The sequence below is a fragment of the Anas acuta genome, chromosome 7, assembly GCF_963932015.1.
Source record: "Anas acuta chromosome 7, bAnaAcu1.1, whole genome shotgun sequence".
Classification (NCBI taxonomy): domain Eukaryota; kingdom Metazoa; phylum Chordata; class Aves; order Anseriformes; family Anatidae; genus Anas; species Anas acuta.
The window spans coordinates 28,879,657-28,905,496 of NC_088985.1; the positions used below are offsets into that span (position 1 = coordinate 28,879,657).

Consider the following 25,840-nt stretch of genomic DNA (forward strand, 5'->3'; position numbering starts at 1 on the left):
GCTAGAAAATTGATCCGATTTTATTAAAGAGTCATTTTCTTTGCTGTCTGGCAGTGGTCTCTGAAAAGATGTTTTGTCTTTTTAACGCTTGGTGATTGCTATAATAGGATCTCAGAAGTCTGATGTCCAAATTCAGTTTCTCACATGAAACTACTTTGTGGCTAACTTTGTGCTCTCAGCATGGGCAGTTCGAAACAGAGCTAAAAGAGTCCCTCTCCATTTTATGCTGCAGGTAAAACCACTGTTTGTGTTAGCATGCCTTTAATTAGATAGAACACATTTACATTTACAGAGGGTTAATTATCCCCACTTTTTTGATACATTTAACTATGACCAAATGCTGATATTTAGCGTGTGGTTCACTGTTTCTCACAGTTGGCCACTTGCTTAGGCTTTGATGCGATCATCATATCCAGTGGAGGTAAATAGTCTCATTCGCGGCTCTCACTCTTGCTGCTGAATCTGTCTTCCATCCAGACAGAACAAGTTTTAAACTAAAAAAACAGAAAAATAAAAAAAAATAAAAAAAATAAAAATGAAAAAACTCACACCTCTGTTCTGGTTTGGGGGGCAGTGAGGCCTGTGTGTAATAAAGAAGCAACTTTATTTTGCTTAAAGGTTTTTTTCTGAAAATTCCCACTTAGCTCCCTATTGATCAAAGGATAGTGGTTTAGTCAGTCTGATGGCTTAGAGGGATAAGATCTGTGAGAAAGAATCTTGCCTCTGACTGACTTTATTGTGTAGGCAGTAGGGGATTCCTCCTAGTGGTTTTATATATATATATATAAAAATTTGTCTTCTGGAGAAGTGATAGCGTGAAACAGATTTTCGGATGGAGCGGGCAGAGGTGGAGATTGTAAAAGCATTCTCCAAACATGCTTCTTTAAAATCCTCTGCCAGCATACCTTTGCAGCAGCAACCCGATATTCCCCAGAGCCCAGCAGCTGAGGCCAGATGTTCAGCAGTGGTGCAAGCAGCGGCTGCCATCAGCCAGGGTGAAGGCAGCATGGAGCCTGGAGTGAGACCCGGGACAGGATGTGGGGTGGGTGAAAGCTCTGCTCCTGGAGGAGTCTCGCAGCCTGGAGCTCTTGGTCTTGGTGGTCTAAGAGATTGGGGGAAACTGCCCCAGAACACTGTGGGAAGTGAACAGGCAGCGTGCTCTGGGCCTGTTCTGAACATGCCAAGCAGGGGAAGGGGGTGATGGTCTGACGAAAAGTGGGGTCTGACTGCCAGAAGCTGTGGGACGGGAGACCTGGGGGGATCAGGGGATCAGCTGGCTTAAGGCAACAGAAAAGGAAGGAGCCTTGACATGTTTTTCTAGTTCCCCTCATGACCTACAGCAGTTTAATGCCGGGGTCAAACACATTGCACATTTCTCACTTCAGATTTTGCACCAGTTGGTCTTGGAATTAATTTTTGGTAACTACAGGCAGCATCTTGATTTGCAGTTTCTTAGGGAAGTGTCTTAGAAGTGTCTTTCCTGCCCTATATCTCTCTGGTTGCACAGACATCTGGCAAAGGTCCTGCAAGTGTGTGGGGTTTCATTTGCTTTTGAAAATCCTTACCTTCTTCCTTCTATTTGTATTCTAAATTTGAGATTGGCTATAGAACAAATTGAAGTCACTTCTTACTACACAATCCCCAAAACATGTCAAAGTCCTTACATCATGTCAAGTGCTGAATCAGGCCCTCCAACCCTTACTCCCAGACTGTTTCTACATGTCTGAACATCCACATGCACGGAGGCGTTGGGAAGTGCTTTTGGCCAAGATATCTCCCTTGGTCCTACCTTCTGTTCATGGGGGGCTGTGGCAGGAGGAGGGGGTTGAGCAGAGCCCCATAGGGCCCAGAGGCAGCCCTGCTCCCTCCAGGCAAGCCGGGCTCAGAGGAAACTGGCTGCTGCTTCCCGAGTGACTGTGCTGAAGTTATTCCAGAGTGCAAAATTATGGTCGAACACGCTTTATAATAACCATGTCCTGAAATAATTTGAACAGACAGTTTTAAAGAGCTGAGCAATATAATTTGTGTTTACCATGGAAGTTTTTCACCTTTTGCAGATTATTCTGAGTGCTTCCCAGGTTGCAGGACACACTGGTGACTCTTTCTTTCCTGTTTTGTTTACTTGCTGTCTCAAAGCGTTGAACGTGCACGTTACCTTACATAATTCGAGATCTGTCGTAAGCAGGTCGTTAGTTAAATTTCCACCTTAGGTTGGTGATGTTTTTTGTTTTATTCCATTTTCAAGGATAAGGAAAGCTCTACTATCTGTGGGTATTATACTCACGGTCTGTTTGTCGTTTCTGTCTACCGGCTCCCTTAAACCCTTCACATATTTTTAATCCATTTTATGCAAGAGCCTAGCACTTTACTTGCCCTTGAGCATGTAGCATATGTTCACAGCAAAGGCATCTGCATGACCCTGTGGAGATCCTCTCTGTGACTTCTCGTTTGCAGTCCTGTCTGCGCTCTCACAAGATACGGCCAGAAACAGAATATTGTAGCAGTGCAGTGGTGGCCTGCAGCTTCTGCCTGCCACAGAGCTGACTGCAGCAGGCTGTAAAATACGGTCCTTGTGTTTTGGATGGTGCTACCTCCCTCTTCCTCTTCTGTCAGTTTACTTGGAAATACGAATGGATGTGTATCAAGTCATTGCTAAGGGCCAGTGTTTGAAACCAGAAGCAGAATAGCCGTACTGGTGTTAGTGGCAGCACTGCACTAATGTGCCCAACTGAGTGTGTCCATGTGCGCTGAGCTGGGCCCTCTCGTTTGGCACTGGTCCCACGGCTCTGTGTTACGTGGTGTAAACGTGCCTCCTAGGTTTTCTCCCTCATAGCTCTCATGTCCTGGTCTCATTCTTGCTGTTCGGAAGAGTTCTTCCTTAGCTGCTTTTCAGAGGATGAGCTGTGCTAGATGCAGTACCATAGCACTCCAGTCAGTCCTATTTGCTAGTCAGTACTAGCTTTTTAGTTTTAAATTCCTCTAGTTATGTAGCTCACCGTGCAGCACTGTTTTCCCACTGCAGTTATCCGTTAGCTTAAGACTTTCATGACCCAGGAGGACACTTAAATCTCTCTTCAATCATTATGCCTCTGAACGCTTTCCCCTAATGTCCTGGCTTTCTTTTGGAATCTTTTGTCTTACAATTTTTATCCTGCATTTACCTGCGCTGAATTGCATTTGCCATAGTATGAATTTTTCCTGAATTACTCAAACCTTGTTTATTCTCGATGGTTAAGGTGATGCTATGTGGGGGGATAGAAAGGCACATGCTGTTCTCCTCAACCATCTGTCAGCTGCAAAGGGTGCTGAACTTAGTGCACCTCAGCTTTCTGGCTGCATCCCCGTACAAAGCACATGGGGTTCCCCCAAAGCTGTGGTGTCTCATTGGTGCCGAGTCACACCCTCCTTCCTCTCAGCTTTCTGCCACCACTGGCTGCTGTCGTATCACTGCACACGGCCTTCTCGCTCCGTAGCTGGAGGAGAGGATTGCAGCAGGAACCGTGCTGAAGAGAGAGCAAGAAAGCAAAATATTGAGGGTAATGCCAGCAGGGCATCGCATACAGCTGCACCCGCTGGGCTCTGCTTGGACTCTCTGGCAGAGATGTTGACCTGAAAATACTTTGAGAAATTGTCATTAAAGTCACATGGATTTGCTTATGCATAATCTTTTTTTAAAACAACAAAACAGTTTGTGCTGTCGCCAGGATTCATAGGAGCCATCTATTTCAGAGTGTTATTTACTTTTATGATGTTTATCTTTCGCCCACTGATGGGTGTGAACATCATTGGTTTTACAGTGTGCAAAGAACTATTTTTACACTGGACCTTTTTTGCCATTTTAGTTTACACAAACTTTTCTTTTAAGGATTCCTCAGAGCTATAAAAACAATATAGCACAATCTGATGCTTCACAGTTAAGAGGAGAAATGAAACACCCTGTGTTTTTTTATTTTAGAATTAAGTACTATGTGAAATAACCATTGAATGCCTCTATTTAAGGCGTAAACTGTGAATGATTTCAGATATTTCATACCAATTGCTTTTCTATGCCATTTTCAATTAATGGGCAATGTAAAAATAGATGGGAAAAAAAAAAAGTCATTTTATGTCAGGGATGAATTAAATGAAAACCTAAAAATTTAGAATAGCTTACTCATCCTTCTGTAGGTATGGATATTTCTTTGCAAGCATCATCACCTTCCTATAATTTATTTCTAATTATTTAGCTTGAAATTATTATTTTTTCATGCTCTCCCCTCAGCCAGGTGAGAGCTCCTATTCACTATAATTCACTGAGAAAGGCACTTTACTTTTGTACAGCTACAGCTTTGTCTTCCTAGAAGAGGATGGTTGTTTGTTTTGTTTTGTGGTGTTGTTTTTTTTGGGGGGGGTTAATTTATTTTTTTAGTTAAAATAAATTGACACTCATTAAGTGCTTATTTACCATCTGACCCCTCGTTTGAAGGGCACATGTTGTTAAATGCACAATCTCCTAAGAAGCTTAAACTCCGTGCATAGGAATAAGAATGTCATTAGCTGTTGTGACTTTGCCTCTGACCTGCACACTGTAAAGTCAGAATCAACTTCTTTGTTTGGTGGAGCATTAGCAGCCATCCTTGAGATTGCAAAGATGTGCTTGCTGAGGGAAAGTTCCTTGTGTATTATGCTGCTTACCTAAGGGTTATATTCAAGACACTCTCTGAACAGCCGGGATGATTATTGAAAAATGCCTTATAGTAACATCCAGCCTAAGTTGATCGATATTAGTGCACAGCTTTACTTGGGAGGGAGGGAGCTATTTAAACATTGAGAGCCTCCGGGATAACAGCGAATGAAAAAATAATGCAGAACAAATATGTTGAAGTGTTCAAGAGAGAAGAATATCTTGTCTCTGTGCAGGAAAGAAAAAAAAAAAAAAAAGTTGTTAAATTGCAGCAGAAAAACCATTTGAATTCACTATTAATAAAGGGAAGGTGGATTTTTCCCTAGGCCAAAAAGAAATAAAAAATAGAAGCAAACCCAACAAATTGTAGTGCTCTTTAATGTAGACAGAAGCTGAGAGTTATCTACACACATACTCCCATAGAAAGCTCACCCTCACTGCAAATCTCAGACGATGCTGGTCTTTAGCTCTGTTGTGAGCCTCTACCCTGCAGCTCTGCACCCTGAGCTCGCACCTGTTCTGACTCCCCAGTGCAGACAAAATTCAGAAATACCGATTTTTGTGCAAATAACACCAGAAAAGGAAAACCTCACTTCTTTCAGCATCATAGAAGAGCATCTAGCAATGCAAAGTGGAAGGATCCTAGCTCCTGAAAATTATGCTTTTTTTTTTTTCTTATGAACACGTTACCTTTACGTTAAAAGGTAAATGTTGCAGTGTTTTAGTTTGATGCGTAGAATTTTGCTAACGGTCAAATGATCTGCAACATTTAAATGCCCTGATGGAGATGGGCATTGTTCTGCTTTGTTGGTGGGAAGGTGAAGAGAGAAAAGGGAAGGAATGACACTGCAAAAGAGTCTCTGTTCTTCGCAGAAATTAAAAATTCACAGAAGTCTTATGGCAGATGATATCCTAAGAAACTGAAAGTCAAGAGAGAGATCATTGTCACTAATTTCTTCTGATTTTCTCAAGAACCATAATATTCTTATGTCTCCATTCCTCCATCGTGAATCCGTGAGTTTTGTCATTTGTCATTGACAAAACCCACTGGTTTTGTCAGTACATGATTAAACCATCAGGCTACAGTACTATCTGTACAGTACCATCAGGCTTCACGTTGTGGTTGAGGAGATAGAAGAGGCTACAGGAGGAGCTGGTGGAAGCAGCCAGAAAGGACAATGGGGACAGGAAGAAATGGGGTTATATCATGGGAAAAGGGAAGGATGTTCATCTCCTTGGTAGAACAAGATGAATGAAAACTTATTTTCTAATGATGGGCCATGGCAAGCAAATTGACTTCTTGAAAGATTTTTGGACACTTATGTGAAAAGTGTGATGTCTTGTAGTGTCTAGTGGCAAAAAATATTTTCTTGTGTGACTGAATAAAATGATGTAGGCAGAGGAGGCTTCAACTATAGAGCCAAACAGGATGGAAACAGGATAGATTCCTTTAGTAGGTCAACTGATGTAAGCTTTCAGAATTTAAACAAGTACGGAGCACTTGGCATCATTCTTTATCATTTTTTTGGATGTGTATGTTAAGGAGCATGTCATTGCCAAAGGAGAGATGGGAAAGTAATCAGTGTGTAACTCCCGGTTGCTTTAACCCTTTTGTGCTTCATTTTAGCTGTGCTTGTGACTGGTGAGGGATTACTGGGACAGACATGAAGAATCTTCATACATGTTTTTCCTTAAATATAATTCCAGAATAACTCTGCTTACAGTGCCCAACAGAAACTTTGCAGTTTTGGGATGGTGGGATTCTAAGAAGAATCAGAGAAATGCTTTTCAGTGTAGGATTTTTTCTTTTTCCTTTAAGCAAGTTAGTGACGTGTCTGATTGTTGTACCAAGATGCTGAAAGGATTCTGTGAACAATGATTCCAGCTCCCGATGGCACTAACCAACAGCAGCAGCTTCAACCTCTGACTTAGGAATCATATTTTAGGAAGTCTCACAACAGAAACACAGGACTGTAATTTTGCTTTGTGACTCATGCTGAGATACAGTCCCTGCGTGTCTTCTTGTCTGGGCATCTAGTAAAAGATCAGGCCACACCTGTTTATGGATGTAGCAAAATGGCAGGGAGCTTATTTTTATACCATTGATTCTGATGAATGTCACTTATAATCAACACCTCCGTGAGGAACTGGCTTGTGTGCAGAAATGCTCTTTAATTGAAGGGTGCACATCAGCAGCACAATGTGGTCTCGGTGTGTTTATCTCACAAAAGCCAGAACTACTACAGTTATAAAATATCAAATGCTTTGAATGGATCATGCTTATTTTATTATTTATCATGTATATTTTTAATGTTTTTCAAGATCAGTCATATTTATAGAAAGTGGAAAATGGTCACTTTAGAATGAGATAATTAATTCTGTGAAGGGCCAGATGATGATTTTGGGTAGCATTCCTGTCCTGCACAACATTCAGGTCACCATGCTTTTCTGATGAGACAGAGAAAGGACTTGCAAGAAGCTGTTAGGTTAATTACTCTTCAGAAAAGAGGGTTAAATTCTGAGAAGGGTGCAACACTCTGTTGGTAGAATATGTGGTCGCTAGCAGATTAAAACAACAAAAATATTTTGGAAATGACCCCCCTCCTGCGTTTTTTGTTTGTTTGTTTTACAAAAAATACAACAAATGGTGCCTGTGAATTTTGACAATGACTTTTGAAGCTATTTTCAAATGTGTGTCAAATGAAACTACATTTTAATACATCAGTGAATTAAAAATAAAAGAACAATTTTAAAACTCAGTGATAGACATCTATGGAGTGGTCACCTGTTTTTTTCACGGACTGTGACATGGAGCTTAGAGGATACTTGCAGTCTGTTTTGCCCTGAGCATTTTACTTTCAAACTGAGCTCTACTCACTTGGATCAGAGGCATTGCCTATTCTTACTGCGCTAACAAATTCATCATCAGAGCTCTGTTCACTCAATTACTGTTGTCAAGGTCTTTGTCTAAACATTTTGTTTTGTTTTTAGGAGAACAGAGTTTTCCCCCAGCCCAACCCATAGCGTAAGAGGTACGTGTGGTGCTTGCAGAGCATGCTGGATGTGCATGCTGCACATCATGGCCAACACAGAGCTTATGGTCATCAATCATTCGATTGTTCTTTAAACACTGTTTTAACAGGCATTCGTTGTATAAATGGATCAGGTTATTGACCTTTGCCAGCAATTGCTTGCTACATGTCATCATGCCTTAATGACATTATCAAGGAACATATTCTGTATTGTAGATACTTTAAAGGGTTCGTGCATTGTCTCTCACTAGGACACATGGCTGGCTAAAGCATCTTGAATTAGCAAGTTATTTGATGTCATTATTAAAATATGCAGTACATTTCCAGCTACTTACAGAATAGGAGAGTAAAATACTTCTCATTTCTACAGAAGCAAAGCCCAGGAAGAAGAGTTATTTGTCGTGTTGGAATACTTGGTTTGAAATCCTGCCTCCTTTCTCCCTTACAATTTAATCTTCTACCTAGAATAGAGTGCTGCAGTCCTCTGAATATCTTATGACAATTGTTTGACTGGTCTGCAGAGCTCCAGCTGCAACTCCTCCATTTCTAGGAATATTGTAGATCTAATTGGCACAATTAAATCATTACAGCACATAATAGATGGAACTTCTGACTGAATCAACTATGTTTTTAATGAAGATAAGAGTTTTTAAATTAGAATGGATACAGCTTGCTTTATTTACTTGTATGGGGTGGGAAGCTTGTTGACTGTAATGGTTGATTCGATTTAAATGAGGGAAAGTAGCCAGTATTCTATACGCTTACTTTTCTGGTTAAAATTTAAGGCTTTAGTGACTTCAAATCCCAAATGATGAAATGGAATTATTCAGCTGAGTATTGTTAATAGTACACAGATATCTACTATACAGACCTACTATGGTTTCTGTGGCTCCTCACATCACAATCTTTAATTAAAAGTTAATTTTCTCTTCACAGTAAAATATATGCATATCACAAAGTCTTAGAATCCTGTTTTTTATTTGTTGCATTAAAATTAGGACTGTACATAAATCAGACGGTGTGTTCTTAAAATCTTTTAAAATCTGTGTTAATCAGTAAATCTTGATGCCATTGCTATAAAGTAACTACATAGCATTACTTTCACTTTATAGAAGAGAGAAAGTCCTAGAAATGTGGGTAGCCTGCAGAATAGAAAAAGGACAAAATACAAATGTTATCGTGTTATATTCCTCTTTATATGCTTTTATATACGTATATATATAAAAGCATATAAAGAGGAATACAACAGGATATACATATGTATATATATACACATATATAAAAGGAATAGTTATTCCTTTTTTAATCCTGGAAATATTGTGGAGATAGATCCCTTTATTAATTCCTACTTTACATTTTCATAGCTCTTAAAATTTGGAAGGAGAACAATAATCATTTGTCCACGCCTTCTCCATTGAGGCTGTAGAAATGTAACAGTTAATTCTAAAACAGAAAATATTCCTACCACCCAACAATAAGCTAGGTATAACTTGAAGAAATGGACAATAAGGAAGTCTAAAACTGGTGCAGGGAAGAAGAATCGGGACAAAAAAAGTACTATGTAGAGTTTCTTCTAAGTAAATCTCCTCACAGCAATCTCCATTCTTTTTGCCAGGATTATATTTGATTGCTGGCTTTGACAGCTCACAGTTGGCAACAGGTTCATAAATGTCTAATCCAGCTGGATTGTTCTGTCTTCCAGTTTCTTTCCTACATCAATAGTATATATTATATATATATATATATATATATATATTCAAAAAAAAAAAAATTGGTAGTTTCCATAATGAATGGGATTTAAGATAAGTTAGATAATATGATCTTAATGATTAAAGTTATGAAGGCTGTTGTGGTATTTTGTTTTGTTTTGGGAGGGGGGGGGAAAGAAAAAGCTCACAACACATCCTTGACATCTTCAAGATAGATTCAGAGCTGGGATTTCAGCACTAAGACCTAACAAACATCGCATACAAAGTGCAGTAAATGCAGTATTCATAAATGTATATGCTCTCTGTGACTTCATGTCAGCAGGGTTCTGTAGACCCTCATTTGTATCAAATAAACTTCAAATGGTAAAGAATGCGTGCCAGGCGGGGACAAGTATCACTTTGAATTGTTCCTTGTGTATCATAGCTGAAATGGGAAACATGGCTGGCTTCCTGTTTGTCAAGAGTGAAAAACAGGCATGCTTTCTGTCGTTATTAGTAATAGTGTCAATTTAATAAATTATTCAGTCATGACAACAGGATTTACATTCTATTTGCTGATAGCTTGTGGGAGATAGTGGTTGGTTTAGGAAGGTAAAATCTGACAGCAATGCAGTATTCACTGTAAATCTCTGTATCACATCTCCAACACAACAATAAAGATGAGTGCTGATTACTTGTTTCTAACAGTACCTTCCTCCTCCATCATGGATGATGGCCACACCTGCTTGCTAGGTTTTGTGCTACTACTTATCCTTATTCTGGGAATAGACACTTAGAAATTCACATAACATGAACATTCATGGTTATGGCTGAGATTTCAATTATGACTATGTGGTATATCGATAGAAAAGAAAAAACAGATCAGAGATTTCAGGAACATGATGAGGTGATGAGTTGTTTATGCTCAGCTCCTTGCAATCATGAGTGGCAATGTGGGAGAAAGTGCAGAGGTGCTGAGTAAGAATTTAACAAGTGAATGAGTTGACAAAGGAATTAATATGCTAATGTCAAATGGGAGAAATCAGACCAGGAAGGGGTTGGCTATGGAAGAAATGTAGCTATTGTTTAGTGTGCTGAAGGGGGGAGAAGCAATGGCATGACTAGTTTAAACAAAAAAAAGAGAGAGAGACCAGTACTGTGCTTAAATAAATAAATAAATAAATAGGATGTTTGTAGTAGTGTTCTACGCTACTATAGGTGGTACCATAGATTTTTTGTCCAGGGTAGAAAAAGTGATGCAATAATGTGAAAAGAAGTGTGAGAGTCGATATGGGAGTTTTGGGAAGGTGAATGGATGGGACCAGCCTGTTTCCTATCAATGTCAAGCAGAAAGAATTGGACAGCTTGCCCAGAAATGAGAGAACTGAGTTAAAAAAGATGTTGAGGCTGGGTGAAAAAGAGGATGATCGTGTTGCATTTAATGAGTATAGATGGAGTGGGGATGTGTTGGGAGGACAAGGAACTGCTGTGTTGTGCTGAATTTGAATTGAAGGCTAAGCAATGAGATAGATCGGAGAGGAAATGGCACTGTAGCAGAGAGGGAAATCTGTCACTTATTAAGTAGTAGCTGAGTTTGTTTGTGCATGATATTCTCCAGGCATAAATTACTGCAGATCTGTGGGGAGGAAGGGAACCAAAACCAGAGCCTTGCAGAGACAGGGAAAGCAAGAACCTGGGTACAAAGCGAGGAAGAGATTTCAAGAGGGAAAGCACGACCGGTTGTATCAGAGGCACATGTGAGCTCTCATTACCCACCAGCTTCTCCTACCCATTTTCTTTTCTCCTGCCATCCCTCCCTCCTTCCCCACATACACATTAAAACAATAATGATGGAAGAAATAATCATCCTTATTGCACATTTGCCAGTGGTCTGGAAAGCTTCTCTTTCCATCCATCTGTCCTTGCAGTAAGCAGAGGAGTAGGCTCTTGCCATTTCATTAGAAGCCAAGCAACACTCTGGGTCGAGGTGGGGTTGCTTTCAAAATGCTGCTTAATTCCTACATTGTCTCTGGGTTTGGGATAGTGGGTTTCTAAGAGGAATCTCTGCTTGCACCCAAGGCTGAATAAGAATTTGAAGTTGAGTGGCAGGCACCTGAAAATTCCGATTATATCACTCTAAGATATCCTGATAACAGAAACAGAGCAGTATGTGGGAAGTTGCGTGTTTTATTGGAATTCTAGTAGAAACATTATTTAGTCCCATTTGACACATAGAGTAAATAGCATGAAAGAAATACTGACTTGCCAGAAATAAGTGACTTGCCATAAAATCAAAGAAGCGATCTGTGGTCAGCTCATAGTCCCTTGCTTGTAAGTGCTCTGTTTTACTTCTTTGTAATTCAAAAGCAACTAAAGATAAAAAGAAATAAAATGAAAATAAAATAAACCCCAGCATGTCTTCAACAATTCTTTTGCTAAATCTTGTAATATGATGTGAAGGAGTCTGAAGCTTTCCTCCTTGATATTACATTAAAAAATTATTAACCATTTTTTCCTTAAGTAGGAATAATATTTAATTATCATTTAAACCAGTTCTTTAAAATCCCATAGTTTTACCCACAATAATCCAGGAACATTTAATAAGTCTTAAAATATTCATAACACACGGAGATCATTACTCTTGAGACCTTTGTACAAAGCAGTGAAGTGTGTTAGACATATGGCAGAAACCACTTCATTTCTTATTTCTTGCTACGATTATATGAAAGAAATGAAAATTCTCTGTTCTTTCTCCCATTGCAATCTGCATGCCATTGTTTTATCTGTTGTGGGCCAAAGTCATCTCATACACATGTTCATTGAAGAACGTGGAGTTAATCAGGCTATTTTAGCTCAGTAAATATAAGCCCAATACTGGTAAATTGTTTTATTTCAGTTTTCAACGCAGTATTTCAGATAACAAAAAAGAGGAAGTCATTTATTTACAGATGCACTGGTACCTAGTTTCCTATTATTCGTAATTGTCTAAACTGTTAATTGCTGTGGCATTGGGTATTTAAAAAAAAAAAAAAAAAAAAAAAGATATAGCCTGCATTGGAAATACACATAAAAAAACCTGTAAATATCAGAAACCCTTGTAGTGGTACTGACTGTGGGTAGGCAGGATGGGCAATTTTGTTTTAATTATATTTCAGCTTGATTGTCTAAAGTCAAGTGGAACCTCAATAGATCATATCTAAAATAAAACTGTGGTTACAGTATATGGTCATAATCCCCAGATCTGTTGTGTCGAAATGACAGTATAATAAGAAGAAGTTAAAATGTCCTCTGCTTTCAAGTCATCATAGTTGTCATTTGATTAAATAATAGTGCATTCTGTTTGATGTCTTGGCTTTATTATTCAGAAGCACTTCGGTATATGTGTCCTACCTTTGTATTCTGTGCTCCTGGCAACCAGGTACCCGTATAGGTTCTTATTTACGCACCTGCAGCAAATAAACTGCACGTTTCGCTTGCACGCGTGCTGCTTCAATATGGAACTTTAATTATTCTTCTTAATTATGGTGCATTCACCAAAAAGAGGGAAATCATTGGTCAGGTACAAAAAGAAACTGCTTAGTATTTGAAGGAATTTGATAATTTTGTTGTAGTTCGTAGCTTGGCAGGTGGTAATAATGCTATGCCAGCACTGTCAAAATATGAAAATTAAAGTGACGATGGGTTTTAATGAAATCCATTTGACAAATATAATTAAGGTGTTTTAATATGAAGCCCTGTAATAAAGACTACCGGTGGACTCCCTGAGGTCCTGACTAATTGTGTAGATTGCTTTTAAGCTTTGAATAGTTTTATTGGATAATGAACTGTTAAGAAGTGTTAGATCTTTCTTAAGCAGAATTTGGTTTGAAAAAGAAGAGGAGAGACAGGCCTGAGGTGTGGCATTTTAAACATAATTAGAAGAGAGATTTAAGTTAACATCTTTGATCTTGCTGTCAGTTTTTGATTAGAGCTGTAAATGCTTTAATCAAGTGCAGTGTAGTCATTACATTTCTAACTGTTTTTAAACTGCGAAATTACTGAGACACTGACATCGGCTTAACACTTCTTGAGAATTTCCAGCAAAGTTATGTTTGTAAACTGGGTGTTTGCATTAAAATGTCATCCTGCAATAATTTACCAATTCTATAGATCTGGGATAATTATATTTTGGTGCTCAAATAATTTGGAAAACCTTCATGAGATAAAATATCCTGTAGTTGAGGAGAGTGTGCCACTTCAGTTTTCATTTTGAAAATAATTTCTAATGCTGTTTTTGTGTGTGTGTTTTTTTTTGTTGTTTTTTTGTTTTTTTTTTTTTTTAATTAAAATGATATTCAAACTGGTACTTATAAGGAAAATGCATATATAACAAACTAAGTGCAGTATTTTAATGCCTTCCATAGGAGTGCAGTATTTTTAATGACTGATATTGTGTCTTGCCAATGTAGATTCCCTCACACCCATTTTAGAAATGGGGAGAGAGGCAGAAATATTTCCTTGGGGTGTGATAGTGGCAGAGCCAGTAACAAAACTATTCTCTTAAGTCCCCTATTTGGCAACACTAAAGACTGCTCCAAGAAATTTCAGATTTTTTTGTTTTTCTAAGACTGGTGTCCCAAACAGCAATAAAATGTGAAAATGGCCATGAGCACAGACATTTAAAACCAGTGAGGCTGGCCAGCTGGATTGTACCTGCCCGTAGGTGGCATGCCATTCATTTTAAATACAGAAGCTGGCAGTCAGAGGCCCTTTCCTAGATCTGACCTTGCCCTCCCTATGTTTTTGATCCTTGAGCACAACAGAAAATCCAGATACATGTCCCTTTGCTGTGCCAGGCTAGGGGCTACTACGCAGACTGTTTTGCTCTGGTTGGTCCTCAGAGCGGGGGGGGGGGGGGGGGGGGGGGGGGGGGGGCTGGGGGGAAAAAGCTACAGCAAAGAAATACGTACATCGTCTGTTCTGCAGCACACAGAACATTCACACAAATAAATGTTAACGCTGGCCTGCCAGCAAGTCCTATGAAATTGTTAATTACATCCCACAGCAGCCCACCTGATGTCTTTGGCCACATGTCCTGCACACTAACACATCCGAGGGCTGGCAGACCAGAGGAGAGGGGAGATGTGATGCAAACCTAGGACATCCTCACAGAGAGTGTTCAGCTGCCAGCGCTTCTTCGTGGCACCTCCAGTGTGCATCCCTGCTGGTGGCAATTCAAGGAACACCTAACAGAGAGAAGCAGGGGCCTCAAAGATCATTTCCAGTAGCTGGAATTGCACTTGGAGCACTGCAAGCAGCTGCTTTGGTTAGATCCAAGCGAAAACCCGCTTTCCTACACAGTAAGCTGCTCTGTTCTGGAGCAGTTTGTTTTTAGCAGTCTCCAGGTGTGCCCCTAATTAAACCATATAGCAGTAGTCTAATGTGGAGATGCCAAAAAAGCGTTGCTGGGTTCCTCCATCGAAAGAAATCACACTTACCATCTTAGACGCTTACTGAAAACTCATTTTTTGCAACAATTCTTTCTTGCAGGGATCCTTTAGAAACAGATCATGCCTACATGCAGTAAAGGCCCCGTGTAAGTCTACCTCTTAAACACCATCTGAAGTGCTTAACTTGATCCTAAAATATAATTCTGCTCTGAGGATTGCTGTAAAAAATGTATTATGGGAAAGTCTTTATTTCCATCTCAGCAATTTCCAGAAGAAATATCGTTGGTTGACAAGTACAAGAGCAGAGATTTATATATATATATATATATCTGTACAAACTCGGCCTGGATTTTAAAATCAGTCTGGATTCTTTCCTTCTTATATACCTCCTGATAACAGTGATTTGCCAGACCATCAGGTACTTTTCATTGTTCCCTCTGTTCCCTTGCTGTGGGTTTATTAGGTAGTGGTTTTCTCAGCATTACTCTGTGTGTAATCGAAGGCAACATTGCAGATGAAAATAACAAACACTTAACTGGAATGTGTGAAAAAGGAGCAGAATCCATAGCTGTGTTGGTCCTGCAGGGTACAAATAAAAATATAAACAGGGGAGAGATGGCTTATGATGGGCAGATCTAAGTGGAGGAAGACAGGAGGCTATGAGAAGGGTGCTGTGCAAACAGCACAGAGATGGCTATGTCGATGTTTTGTCCTGTAGTTGCAGGTTTTTAAATTACTGTACATTTCAAATGAACACAGACTCTAACTGAGGTGTTCAAATTATGTATAAAAAACAAGACTCAAAGTATAATTAAACACACAAACTAGTAAAATTCATCGGCAGAGGAAAATACAGATATGTGCAAAATGTCACATTTTTCTACATAAAGAGGTGTTACTGCTCCAGTTGTGATTGTTGGTGTCTCCTTAGACCAGCTACGACCACCAGTTCTACAGCATTGCTACAATGCTCCATTTCTGTCTGGTTCAGGTTTTGTCCCTGTTCTTTCTCAAATGTCTTACATGGTCTATCCTCATAATAGTCTCATGTTTTCAGGATGATGATATTTTTGTTCATTTTATTTATACAGCATTGAGAGAAAATAGGTATTTACCTTAATTGTAGCTCCTAACCTAGGGGCCCTGCAGCACTCCCCAAGTGTGCTTCTCTGCATTGCCTTGTTGTAGGTGAGGTTTCTCTAGGAAACCCCTCAGCAAGGTCTATGGAATTGGGTATCATGAACATTTCTTTAAGGTCCCTCCAGATGCCAGACCAAAAGTCTGAGGCCGGGCTGACCCACAGCCAGAGCAATAGACTTTCCCTCTGTTCCTTTGCCCTTCATTTTCAAATAGCTGCTTTACATCTCCAGAGTCCTGATGGGAGGAAGATCCTTCCATGCAAGCAAAACCACTATTATGACAAAACTGGTATGCATCACAAGGTTTTCTAGTTGTAAATTACTCACTGAATAAACCAATTTTTTTTTTGAAAGGGGTTCTTCCTCTCCAAATTGCCACCTCTATGGAGAAATGTTACATTTTCAAAGGCAACTGAAGCTTCATGAATAATTTTGAATTCATTTTGACTCTTTTATAGATTGACTTTTAAAAGATTTGGGGGGAGGTGGTAGAAACCTTGAACAATAACTGTACTCAGCAATCTCTATTTTATTTTTTTTAAACCTCAGTGCTTTTAGCTTCCTACTTTGCAATACAGTTCTTTTTTATGGTGTTTAGATTTTGAAAGATTTAGTTGGTGGGAAAATAGGAAGCATGTTGAAAGGATGAGCTAATTAATGTTTCCTCAGCCTATCTAAAATAAGCTATTGTGTTAGTTTTGCCATGTTTGTAATTTATGCCTGTTAAACCTTTGTTTTATCATCTATTACTGACTTCTACGCTTCTGTTTGCACTTACTGTCTATAACAAACATTTCATTTTATTTGGAGAAAAAACGGTTTCAGTTACTTCTACTGTACCCGAAAAGGAGAATGGGATTTGCAAATGATAAATGGGGAAGTTGACTAGCTAACTAATAAAGATTTGTCTTAATCAAGTATGATTTGTCAGAACAGGAGCGCACTGGGGTCAGGGCACACGCAATGAATAATACAGCATTCACTGGAGAAAAGGACCAGGCAAAAGGCCTCATAAATATGCTGCGATTACCCATTGCTAATTCGTATTCAAAGAATGAGTTGCACTGAAGCCAGCTTCGAGGTTGCTGAGCTGTTCACTTGCTTTGTGGGCTTTCCAATGTTTAAGAAAGTTTATATATATATATATATATATATATATATATATATATATAAACTTATATATATATATATGCACACATATTTTTTCTTTTTATTTTTTTCAGAATGCTTTATTTTTGCACAGAATGCTTATGCTTCTTGGTCAGTGATTTTAAGCATTATTTATTAATAAACCTCTAGGTTTGTTTTATTTTTCTAATGTCTGGACACTATCTGCTTTCTATTTTTTGTTGTTTAAATATGAATGCGAATACAGCAGGAGATACTTCCATTCACATTTAAAATGAATTGCTGAACAGTGCAAGAAAGGTTAAAACACTCTTTAGGTCTTTGGAAGTATTTAAGATCAAACAAGCATAGAGTTTTTGCTTGTGTTGCCAGCTTTCCTGACTTTCTAATCAGTCTATGTATTCAGAATAAACTTGGTGCATTGGAATATTGAACAAACCCAAATGTCATTCTTATTGGCTCTGGTTTTGTTTTCATTTGTTACCATTGCTTTTTACTTCTGGTAGCCATTTCTCAGATTGAAACAGTTGAAGGAAACACACTTCTCATGGATTTTCCGATGTCTAGAAACTGAGATGCTGCCAAGAACCTTATTCTTACTTTTTTTTAGCTACATAAGTGAGTCATGAAGAAAAAAAAAAGTTTCAGTGCTTACAAATATAATTAGCGGACTTTTTTCTTTGTCTTTGCACTGTGTAAATGTTATATGCTGAATCTTTGCATAGTGAAATGTTTGAAAAAATCTTTTGCTCCATACTTGAAATTCTATTTCAAAATCTAAATTGGTTTCTTCTCTTTTGATAGCCTAATGTAACTTTGTTTTCTGTTGGTTGGTTGGCTAATAGTTAGTCTCATCTATTTGGTGCTAAACTCTGTCTCTTGAAGTGCATTAATTGCATTTAGAGTAAATCAGCAATAGAGGTAGGGCCAACCTTATGATTTTCAAGGCCTCGAGCTGCTGAATTCAAGAGTCTAAGTTGCCAAGTCTCTGCCTACATGTTTTAAGTCTTTGAAATAATGAATACTGCAGGGTCCAAAGTAATTATTTACACTACTTTGAGCATTTTTTATTAAATTATGACTATGAATCCAGCCTTAGACGAACCAAAGATCCCTGTTGTGTCATCTTGTTGCTGTTTGGAGTCACAGGTTTAATTAAGTGATGGTTTGCAGACCAAGTTTTTGAGGGTATGTTAATGCAACTTGATTTAGATGCAATCAGTATTGCTAATATTCTCCACTGCAAAATTGTTTTCAGAAAAATTCAAGATTGGCAGTGCTGTAATGGAGCAACATCCATTCCCTGCACCACAGCTAAGAGCAAGCAGGGACTTCTCCCATCCTGACAGCACTTAAAGTAGAAGGAAAAGGAGATGCTGAGGGCTGCCATACATAAGTGATTGAAATGGGAGTAGCAAGTCGTTTACTAATCTTGAGGCACTAAGCAATGATTTATTTTGCCTTAGAACTTTTCTGAAGGAAGAAGAGAAAAAGAAATGCAAAGGGAGGAATTTGGAGCGAATGAGCATCGCCAAGCTAGTGCATGGCTAGAACAATGACTGGACTTCAATATAGACAAGCACTCAGGAGAATCAAAGTCTGCCACCTCCTGTGAATGTTGCTGTGAGGATGTTAGTAAGGGAGCTCAGATAGATGGGTGATGGGAGTAGACAGAAAAATATCAGTTAGTGAGAAATGAGTAGTTTCATACCATCAAATTGATGTAAGTTAGGATTTCAGAAAAGGTATGAAACCTTAGAAAAGGAAAAGGCTACTAGAGGTGAAGTTACTAGGTCTGTCACATATCATCTTTCTCCTTTCTTTTTCCTATTTTCTTCTCATTCATCTGCTTTTTTTCTTTTTTTTTTTTTTTTTCCTGAGGAAAGACAGAGTAGGCCTAGACCATAAGAGGTGTTGGTTATGAAATGCTCCCAGTTTGTTCTTAAAGGCGTGTGGCATCTTCCTCAAATATCTTTTCTTCCCTTTTCTTCCTTATTTTGAACAAAGCACAGCGTCTGAATTCTGTTCAGATGTTCTGGATGTTTTTCTTTCCAGGTCCCCTGGTCAGACCTCAGGACTGACAGACTCCTTTTGCTGTTGGCCAATGAAAATAATTTTATGAACATCCATTATAGCTTATAGGATCCTTTTTCATTTGAAAAATGTTTGTATTTTAACTTTGGTAGACATCTTGGAGTTTGGAGGAATTGGGAGGTATTTTTAGGTGGTTTTTGCTTTCATTATAAGACCATGCATCTTCTTTTATCCCCACTTGTAACTGAACTTCTGAAAGCCCTGGAAGTGCTAGATGTCCTCAGTATGCACTATTGACTGTCAGTACTCTCCCTAACGTACAGCAATTATTTCTGCAGAAGAAGCCAACCAGTCTCTACAACATGTAGCTAATTTTTAGTTTATTGTGCTAAGTGACTACTTAACAACATGCAGATTAACTTCTCTGTTGCAGATTCTTGAGGCATTTGAGCAACAGCTCTCACATTTCACTTCTCTGTTCATGTTCTTTAAATAGTCTCTCCATTGGCTTACGGCCATTATATCATCCTTCACTTATCTGTATTAACCCATATTTGTCATATAATAATTTTAATGATCTAAATCCCCCCTGTCTCTAATTATATTGGCTGTTCAGCATAATATACATCAACTGTGAGCTCGTAAATTTATAGGACTTTTACCTGTGTCCCTAAACATAAAGATGTGTCATCACTTTCTTTATTGACTTTCTCCTGTCATAAGCATAAAGCATTTGACTCAACCCTGAATTCTTCTGACTCCTACAACATATATTTTCCAACTTTGTAAATTTACTTGCTGCCACCTCTGAACAGCTAGTATTTAACACTTTCTAGTATATTTTTTCCCAGAAACTGTCACTGATGATTTATTGTTCTAGTCTACTAAAATCGTAAACTAGACAAATCTTTACTTTGTCCAAAACACAGTGGCAATGTTTTGAAAAAAAATAAATAAAAATGCCCCAGCCTTTAGTATTTTTTCCGAGTTTCTATCTGTATTTGTGTAGTTCTCTAAGAATATTCCATATTTTTTTACTACGTCTTCACAGCATGCAGTGTCTCTATGCAAAGACAGCAGAAAAGTGCATTCCCCAAGTGCTTTTATTCACTAGGTAAGCCTGGGAATCTCAGGGTGGAAGTGTTCTCTGTTCTGATTGATTCCTTCTCTCACAACACACAGTGGAGTATTTTGGTTTGGTTTGGTTTATTTTTCTGATTTTATTTCCTCATTCTGTTGAGCAGCCATCTTGATTTTTTAACTTGATTTTCTCTTTTTCGCAGTATGAATTAATTTGTCACTTCCCACCTCTTATTACGTAACTCACAAGCATGCATTGTGACAGGATTGTATGCATGCATGCATATGACAGGATTGGGCAAATCATACTTTCAGGATCCTCTACATGATTCGGTTGTTTTTAAGCCTTCTAAATGTTTTTAAACCATATCAGGATATCTGCCACCTCTTATGAAACATTTTCTTTCTTGTTATGTAAATACGTACAGATATACAAGGTACATTTTGAGAAGCAAAGTGCTATATAAACCAAGTTGGGCTCTTTTATTTTTCATATGAGAAGAAAAATGCAGACTCTGTCTTCAAAATTCATAAAAATACACGTTTATTTATTCAAACGTCTGGAGAGGTTCATTCCGTGTCATTCCTGTCTCTTGAGTAAATATATTACTCATTCTTAAGAAAAAAAAAAGAATTACTGACTTGAGTGATTAGAAAAAGCTCTTTCAAAATCAGTTTAGCTGATAAAGTAAATAAATACATAAATGGCTAAAAGAAAAAAAAAATAAAGTAAAAGGAAAAACTAGTCAAGCACAACTTACTCTGTATACTTGATATGCATGTAAGTAAGTATTAGAAATCAAGCTTTGTGGAACATGTATTAAATAATTATGATTTGTACTTATAAATAAATACATGCAAATTCCAAGGTAAGGGCACATTCAGGATTGCAAAGCATCACTAGAAGTGGTTGTGTTTTGGGTGTATCTAAGCATAAAAGTTGAAAGCCATGTGCTGGTTTTTGCAGAGATGAAGAGAGAATTTGGGTTTGCATTTGTTTGTTGCTTTTGTTTTGTTTTGTTATGTTTTTTCAGTTGGGGAAATCTTCATATTACATATCTTTATGCAACAGCCACTCAAAAAGCCAGGCACCATTTGCGTATGACCCACAACGTAGTGTTATTACCAAGGTGTCCAGCCCTGTAGAAGCTGATTTCCCATACCCTATTCAAACAACCTTAAGGTCCAGTGTATTTGCAGCTGTATTCACCCTTCAAAACTGAAGCTTGTTAATGAAGTTATGTACTTCTTCAGGCCTTTTTTTTTTTTTTTTCTTTTCATCACAACATTTTTTAAGACAGAGATAACTGCTATATCCAGCATTCCTGCTCTCTGTAAGTAAGTAGATTATAAAGATGTAACTGCATTCACCATTCTGCTTTTTATAGTTTAGCTTCAGTTTTAGAATATAATTTTCTGCATCATCTTGGGAATTACAGGTAGAAGGTGCAGCACAAAATAATTAACGTTGTTAAGATTCTATGGAAATAACACAGTTACTAGCAACATGCAGCATCCTTCAGTTTGTGTTTCAGTCTTCATACATCTGCACTACAGAACGTCTTAGAAACATGGCCTTTTCACATTACTGGAGTAGCATCATCAATGATTTGCATTGTAACTAGTCTGGAAAGATCTGTACAACATTGTTGCACTAAAAGCATGAATCTACCACACAGATGAAGTTTTTAAGTGTCAGGAAAACATCAGAGTCCTGGGGAAACTTGAAAAAATGTTTGCAAGGAGATAGCAACCGGATCAAGCTTGTAATTAGCTGTACTGTGGGCTAATGTTGCTTTTTTTCTCCAATCTCAAGCACCTTCAGTTGCAAACCAAGTGAGGAGACATGTCTTCGTATCATTTATGAGTCTGTATTTTCTTTATTTATTAATATTTTTGTTTGACTGTCTTGACCTTCCAGCTAAAAATCAGGTTTCGTTGTCATCAGTGATTTTTCTGAGAGTAGAACAAGGATATGAAAAGAATCTGTGGATAAAGGTGTCAATTTATGTTTGCGAACTTATTGTGAGATTATGTTACCTCCGTTATGTCTCTTTGTTCAACTTATGTTGTTATTTTAGCCCAAAAAAGGCCAAAGATCATCAGCTAAAGTGCATGTAGAGTAAAGCTGCTCCTGTAAAATTGATGATCCGTCCAATTATTTATCTATAGAGGCTGCTGGGAAGAAACGCAACTATCTCAGTTCTCAGACCCCTCTGCTAGGTTGAACTTCATGGCTGAAGGTTTAATCCCTAAGTGTCATATCAACAATTCATTCTGTGATATTCTGGCTGACATGCTCTCCTTCCTTATTTATTGATGTCTTCAGTCATCGACAATGAGAGGAAAATACACTATTCGTCAAAGTGATGGTGTTTTACCCTCGCTTACAGTTGATGCTGCTGTCACATTGATGGTTGGAAAATAAACTCAATCATTATAAAAAGCTAAGAGTGTGAACTTGCCAGTGACAGGAAGAAGATGAAAAAAAAAAAAAAACACAGTAACTTGCTTAAAATTGGTGTAAAGAAAATAGAGATGTTTCCTATAAAGATATTTTTGAGCTTTGTTTGGGAAATATGAATCCATTTTAGCCCTTTATTTTAACGTTATTCCTTTGAAGAAAAATCTGTTCCTTGCACTCCTTTATGTCTATGCAAACATATGTATAATTTTTAGCAATAAATATTATCATTCCACCTTATGCTACTACCTGGTTAGCATTTTTTTTTTCCGATTTATTTTAAGGTATTTTGCTTTGTTTTTTTCTCTCCCAGATTACACTGAATCCATGTATCTGTTTTTGTATGCCAGTATTTTAAGTGCTTTGATGAAGAATAAGCTTAGTATAGCTTCCTCCAGTAAGTCCTTTGACATACAAACATAGGCAATGCCTCTTGAATCACTTTCTTAGTCTACCATTTGTATGACTGTACTGCACCTTACAGCTTTTTTAACTCAATAACCACATATCTTACCACATTTCACCTTTGGGAGGCATTGTATATACAGCTAAAAGTGAAGAGCAGCAAGCCAAGAGGGACAAGATAGCATAATGAGGATGTCAATTTGTGGTCAGATATCTGAGGAAATATTTATCTTACTTGTACTGAACTTGGCAACAGATAGAGAAATATATATGTAATGAATTTCTGTAGACTTTGTCTAACAGTGTGTACCTTCTGTTAAATGCATTTAGAAAAAAAAAAAAAAGGAAAAAAAAATGCCTGTCCCACATTTTAAAAGTTTGAGGTGATTCTAATTTGGATTGACTCCAAAATGGACTGTATGTTTAAAAAAAAAAAAAAAAAAAAAGTCATGTTCTCTCTACTAACATATATATATATATATTTTACCAATTAATTTCTGTACATCTCACATAGTGACATATTAAGTCCAACTCATTCACCAGAACAATATGATTTCTGTTGTTTATAAAAATAAAATGAAATGTTTTTATAGTTTTACTTAGCTAGCAGCCTAGCTAAGTTGCCTAACTGAATGTGTGCAGAAATGCCTGGTTGTCTCACACTTGCAATGTGTCCTGAGGCAAGTTACAGCTGCTTCAGCTACTTGTGTCTGCTTCCCCACCTGTAAAATGGGAATGATTTAACTTATTTTTCTCCTTCAGGGAAATACAGGGAGGGTTTCTTAATGTTTCTATAGAGCTTTGAAGATTAAAATCTCTTCTCTGTATTTGCTGCTATTATTTCAGTCAAAGAGGAGTGTTTGACTGAAGCTGTTTGAAGAGTAAAGTTTTGGCATCTTGATTTGTCTTTGTACCGTATCTTGAGGCTTGGATTCCTTTCTCCGCTATAATTTTGCAACCTTTGGTTCAACAGGAGCTGCGGAAGCAAATAACCCATGAGTAAACAAACAGAGATGCCAGAAGATTAATGTATGTGTCTGCTGTTAAAAACATCAGGAGATGTATCACGGTGTATCTCCAGTTTTGCCAGAAATAGTATCAGATGAAGCAAAATAGACACCAGTAGCTGGTTTGGGCGTAGCCCAAAATAGCTTTTATTTAAGCATCAATGGTAAAAGCTGGGAAGCACAAGAAATATATTCTAATTTTTTTTCCAGTATCCTTAGATGTATAAGTATTGCTGGTGTTTTTAGTGAAAGCTTCCTGACTTCCTTGCTAAGGCAAGGAGTGTGCATAAAGAGTGCGTGGGAAGTATGAACACCCATCACTTAGAGCAAGTTTGAAAGTCTTGCCTTCAGTTTGTTGACCAAAATCAGCATTGGTTTCCAGGGCCTCCAAAACCTTGGCAGATAGCAGGGGGGTAGCTTCTGGTTTGGTTGGTGCTTCTGCAGTTTTATGTTGCTTGGAAAAGTTAAAATTTAGTATAATGATACCTTCCTCTTAGCAGTTAGGACTGATTAAGCCATCATATGTATTAAATGCTGTTGTTCTTGAAATAACTTTGTTACAATCTAACCTGGCATTTTGAGGCCTTACAGTCACAAGGTATATTTTTCATGATTTACATTTTGATTTTTTAATGCAGAGCAGATTGGACAGGAGATGCTGGAAAACCTCAGCCATGACAGAGAGAAGATCCAGCGTGCTCGGGAAAGGGTAAGTTTGATAATAAGTAATTGCTGGTCATGGATTTTATTTGCTTTGGGCAAGTTCACTGTGCATGCAAAAATAATCCAGCATACTGGTTAGTTTTATATAAATCAGCTGCTATCATGAGATGTAATCACCAACTGAAGCAAAGCACTTAAAAAGTGTATTATATGGGCCCAGTCCTGCAAATCTCTCCCACAGGGAGTCACGCTGAAGCCACCAAAACCCACCGTTGCAAGCAAGCTTTGTGTCACCATCACCACAGTCAGATCTGCTTTTTGTCCTTTGAAAGACTTTTTTTTTATAGTGTCCATTGCAATCACCTCTTGTACTCTCTGAAACAAAGTTCAGTATCATGATTTAGCTTCTAATAATTGATCAACAGCTGCTCTTTTTCGCTGCAGATGCTAAGAATTGACTTCTGAGGATGTATGCAATAGTTACCACCTTTTCTCAATGTCCCCAGTGTTGTATGGGTAAAACCAACATTTCTTTCTGTGTTGGGGTTCCCTACACTGCTGCTCTGTCACTAGTCTATGTCCTGTTTGGTTTATGTTGCCTCTATAGTTTAACGAAGATGCCCATCCAACTCTTGCAACTTCTCTAAACTTCAGTCTAAGAGATTTGACCCTTTGGTTCTGATTTCTGCTCACAGTTTCAGGAAGATCTCACCAGCTCTGCTGACTCACCCAGAACACGGAGTGACTGAATCTGTGACTTTCTGTCTATGACACATTGATCAGACACTTTCTTGAGCATCCAGTGTTGCCAAAGCCAAGGCATCTTACAGGCCTCTAGCTGACAAATGCCACTTAAGGAAACTCCTTGATATGTCCCAGGGAGTTTCGTTACCTGGATAGCTCTGATTGGTAAAGCCCCATATGACCATTTGTACGAAGCATTTTCTGTCAGTAATACCAGTTGCTTCTTGAAGTCCTGGGCATTAGCTACTTTAAAACATTAAGTATAACTAAGTCATTAGATATAAGGATTGTGAGCATGTAGCAAGTGTTGTTGAGGCAATTTTGTGTCTTGTTTTCCCTTCACTCCTCACATCCCTTGTGACTG

The 25,840-nt window shown here is 38.2% G+C and overlaps 1 protein-coding gene across 4 annotated transcripts in view; it reads left to right on the forward strand.

Annotated features, from left to right (window-relative positions):
* Positions 1-25,840, forward strand: part of VTI1A (vesicle transport through interaction with t-SNAREs 1A) — a 270,364-nt gene that overhangs the window by 138,114 nt on the left and 106,410 nt on the right. For all 4 annotated transcript variants that reach the window (XM_068688567.1, XM_068688571.1, XM_068688572.1 and 1 more), the window contains one exon: positions 24,708-24,778. In XM_068688567.1, coding sequence (XP_068544668.1) covers positions 24,708-24,778 — 71 coding nt within the window. The remainder of the gene's footprint in view (positions 1-24,707; positions 24,779-25,840) is intronic.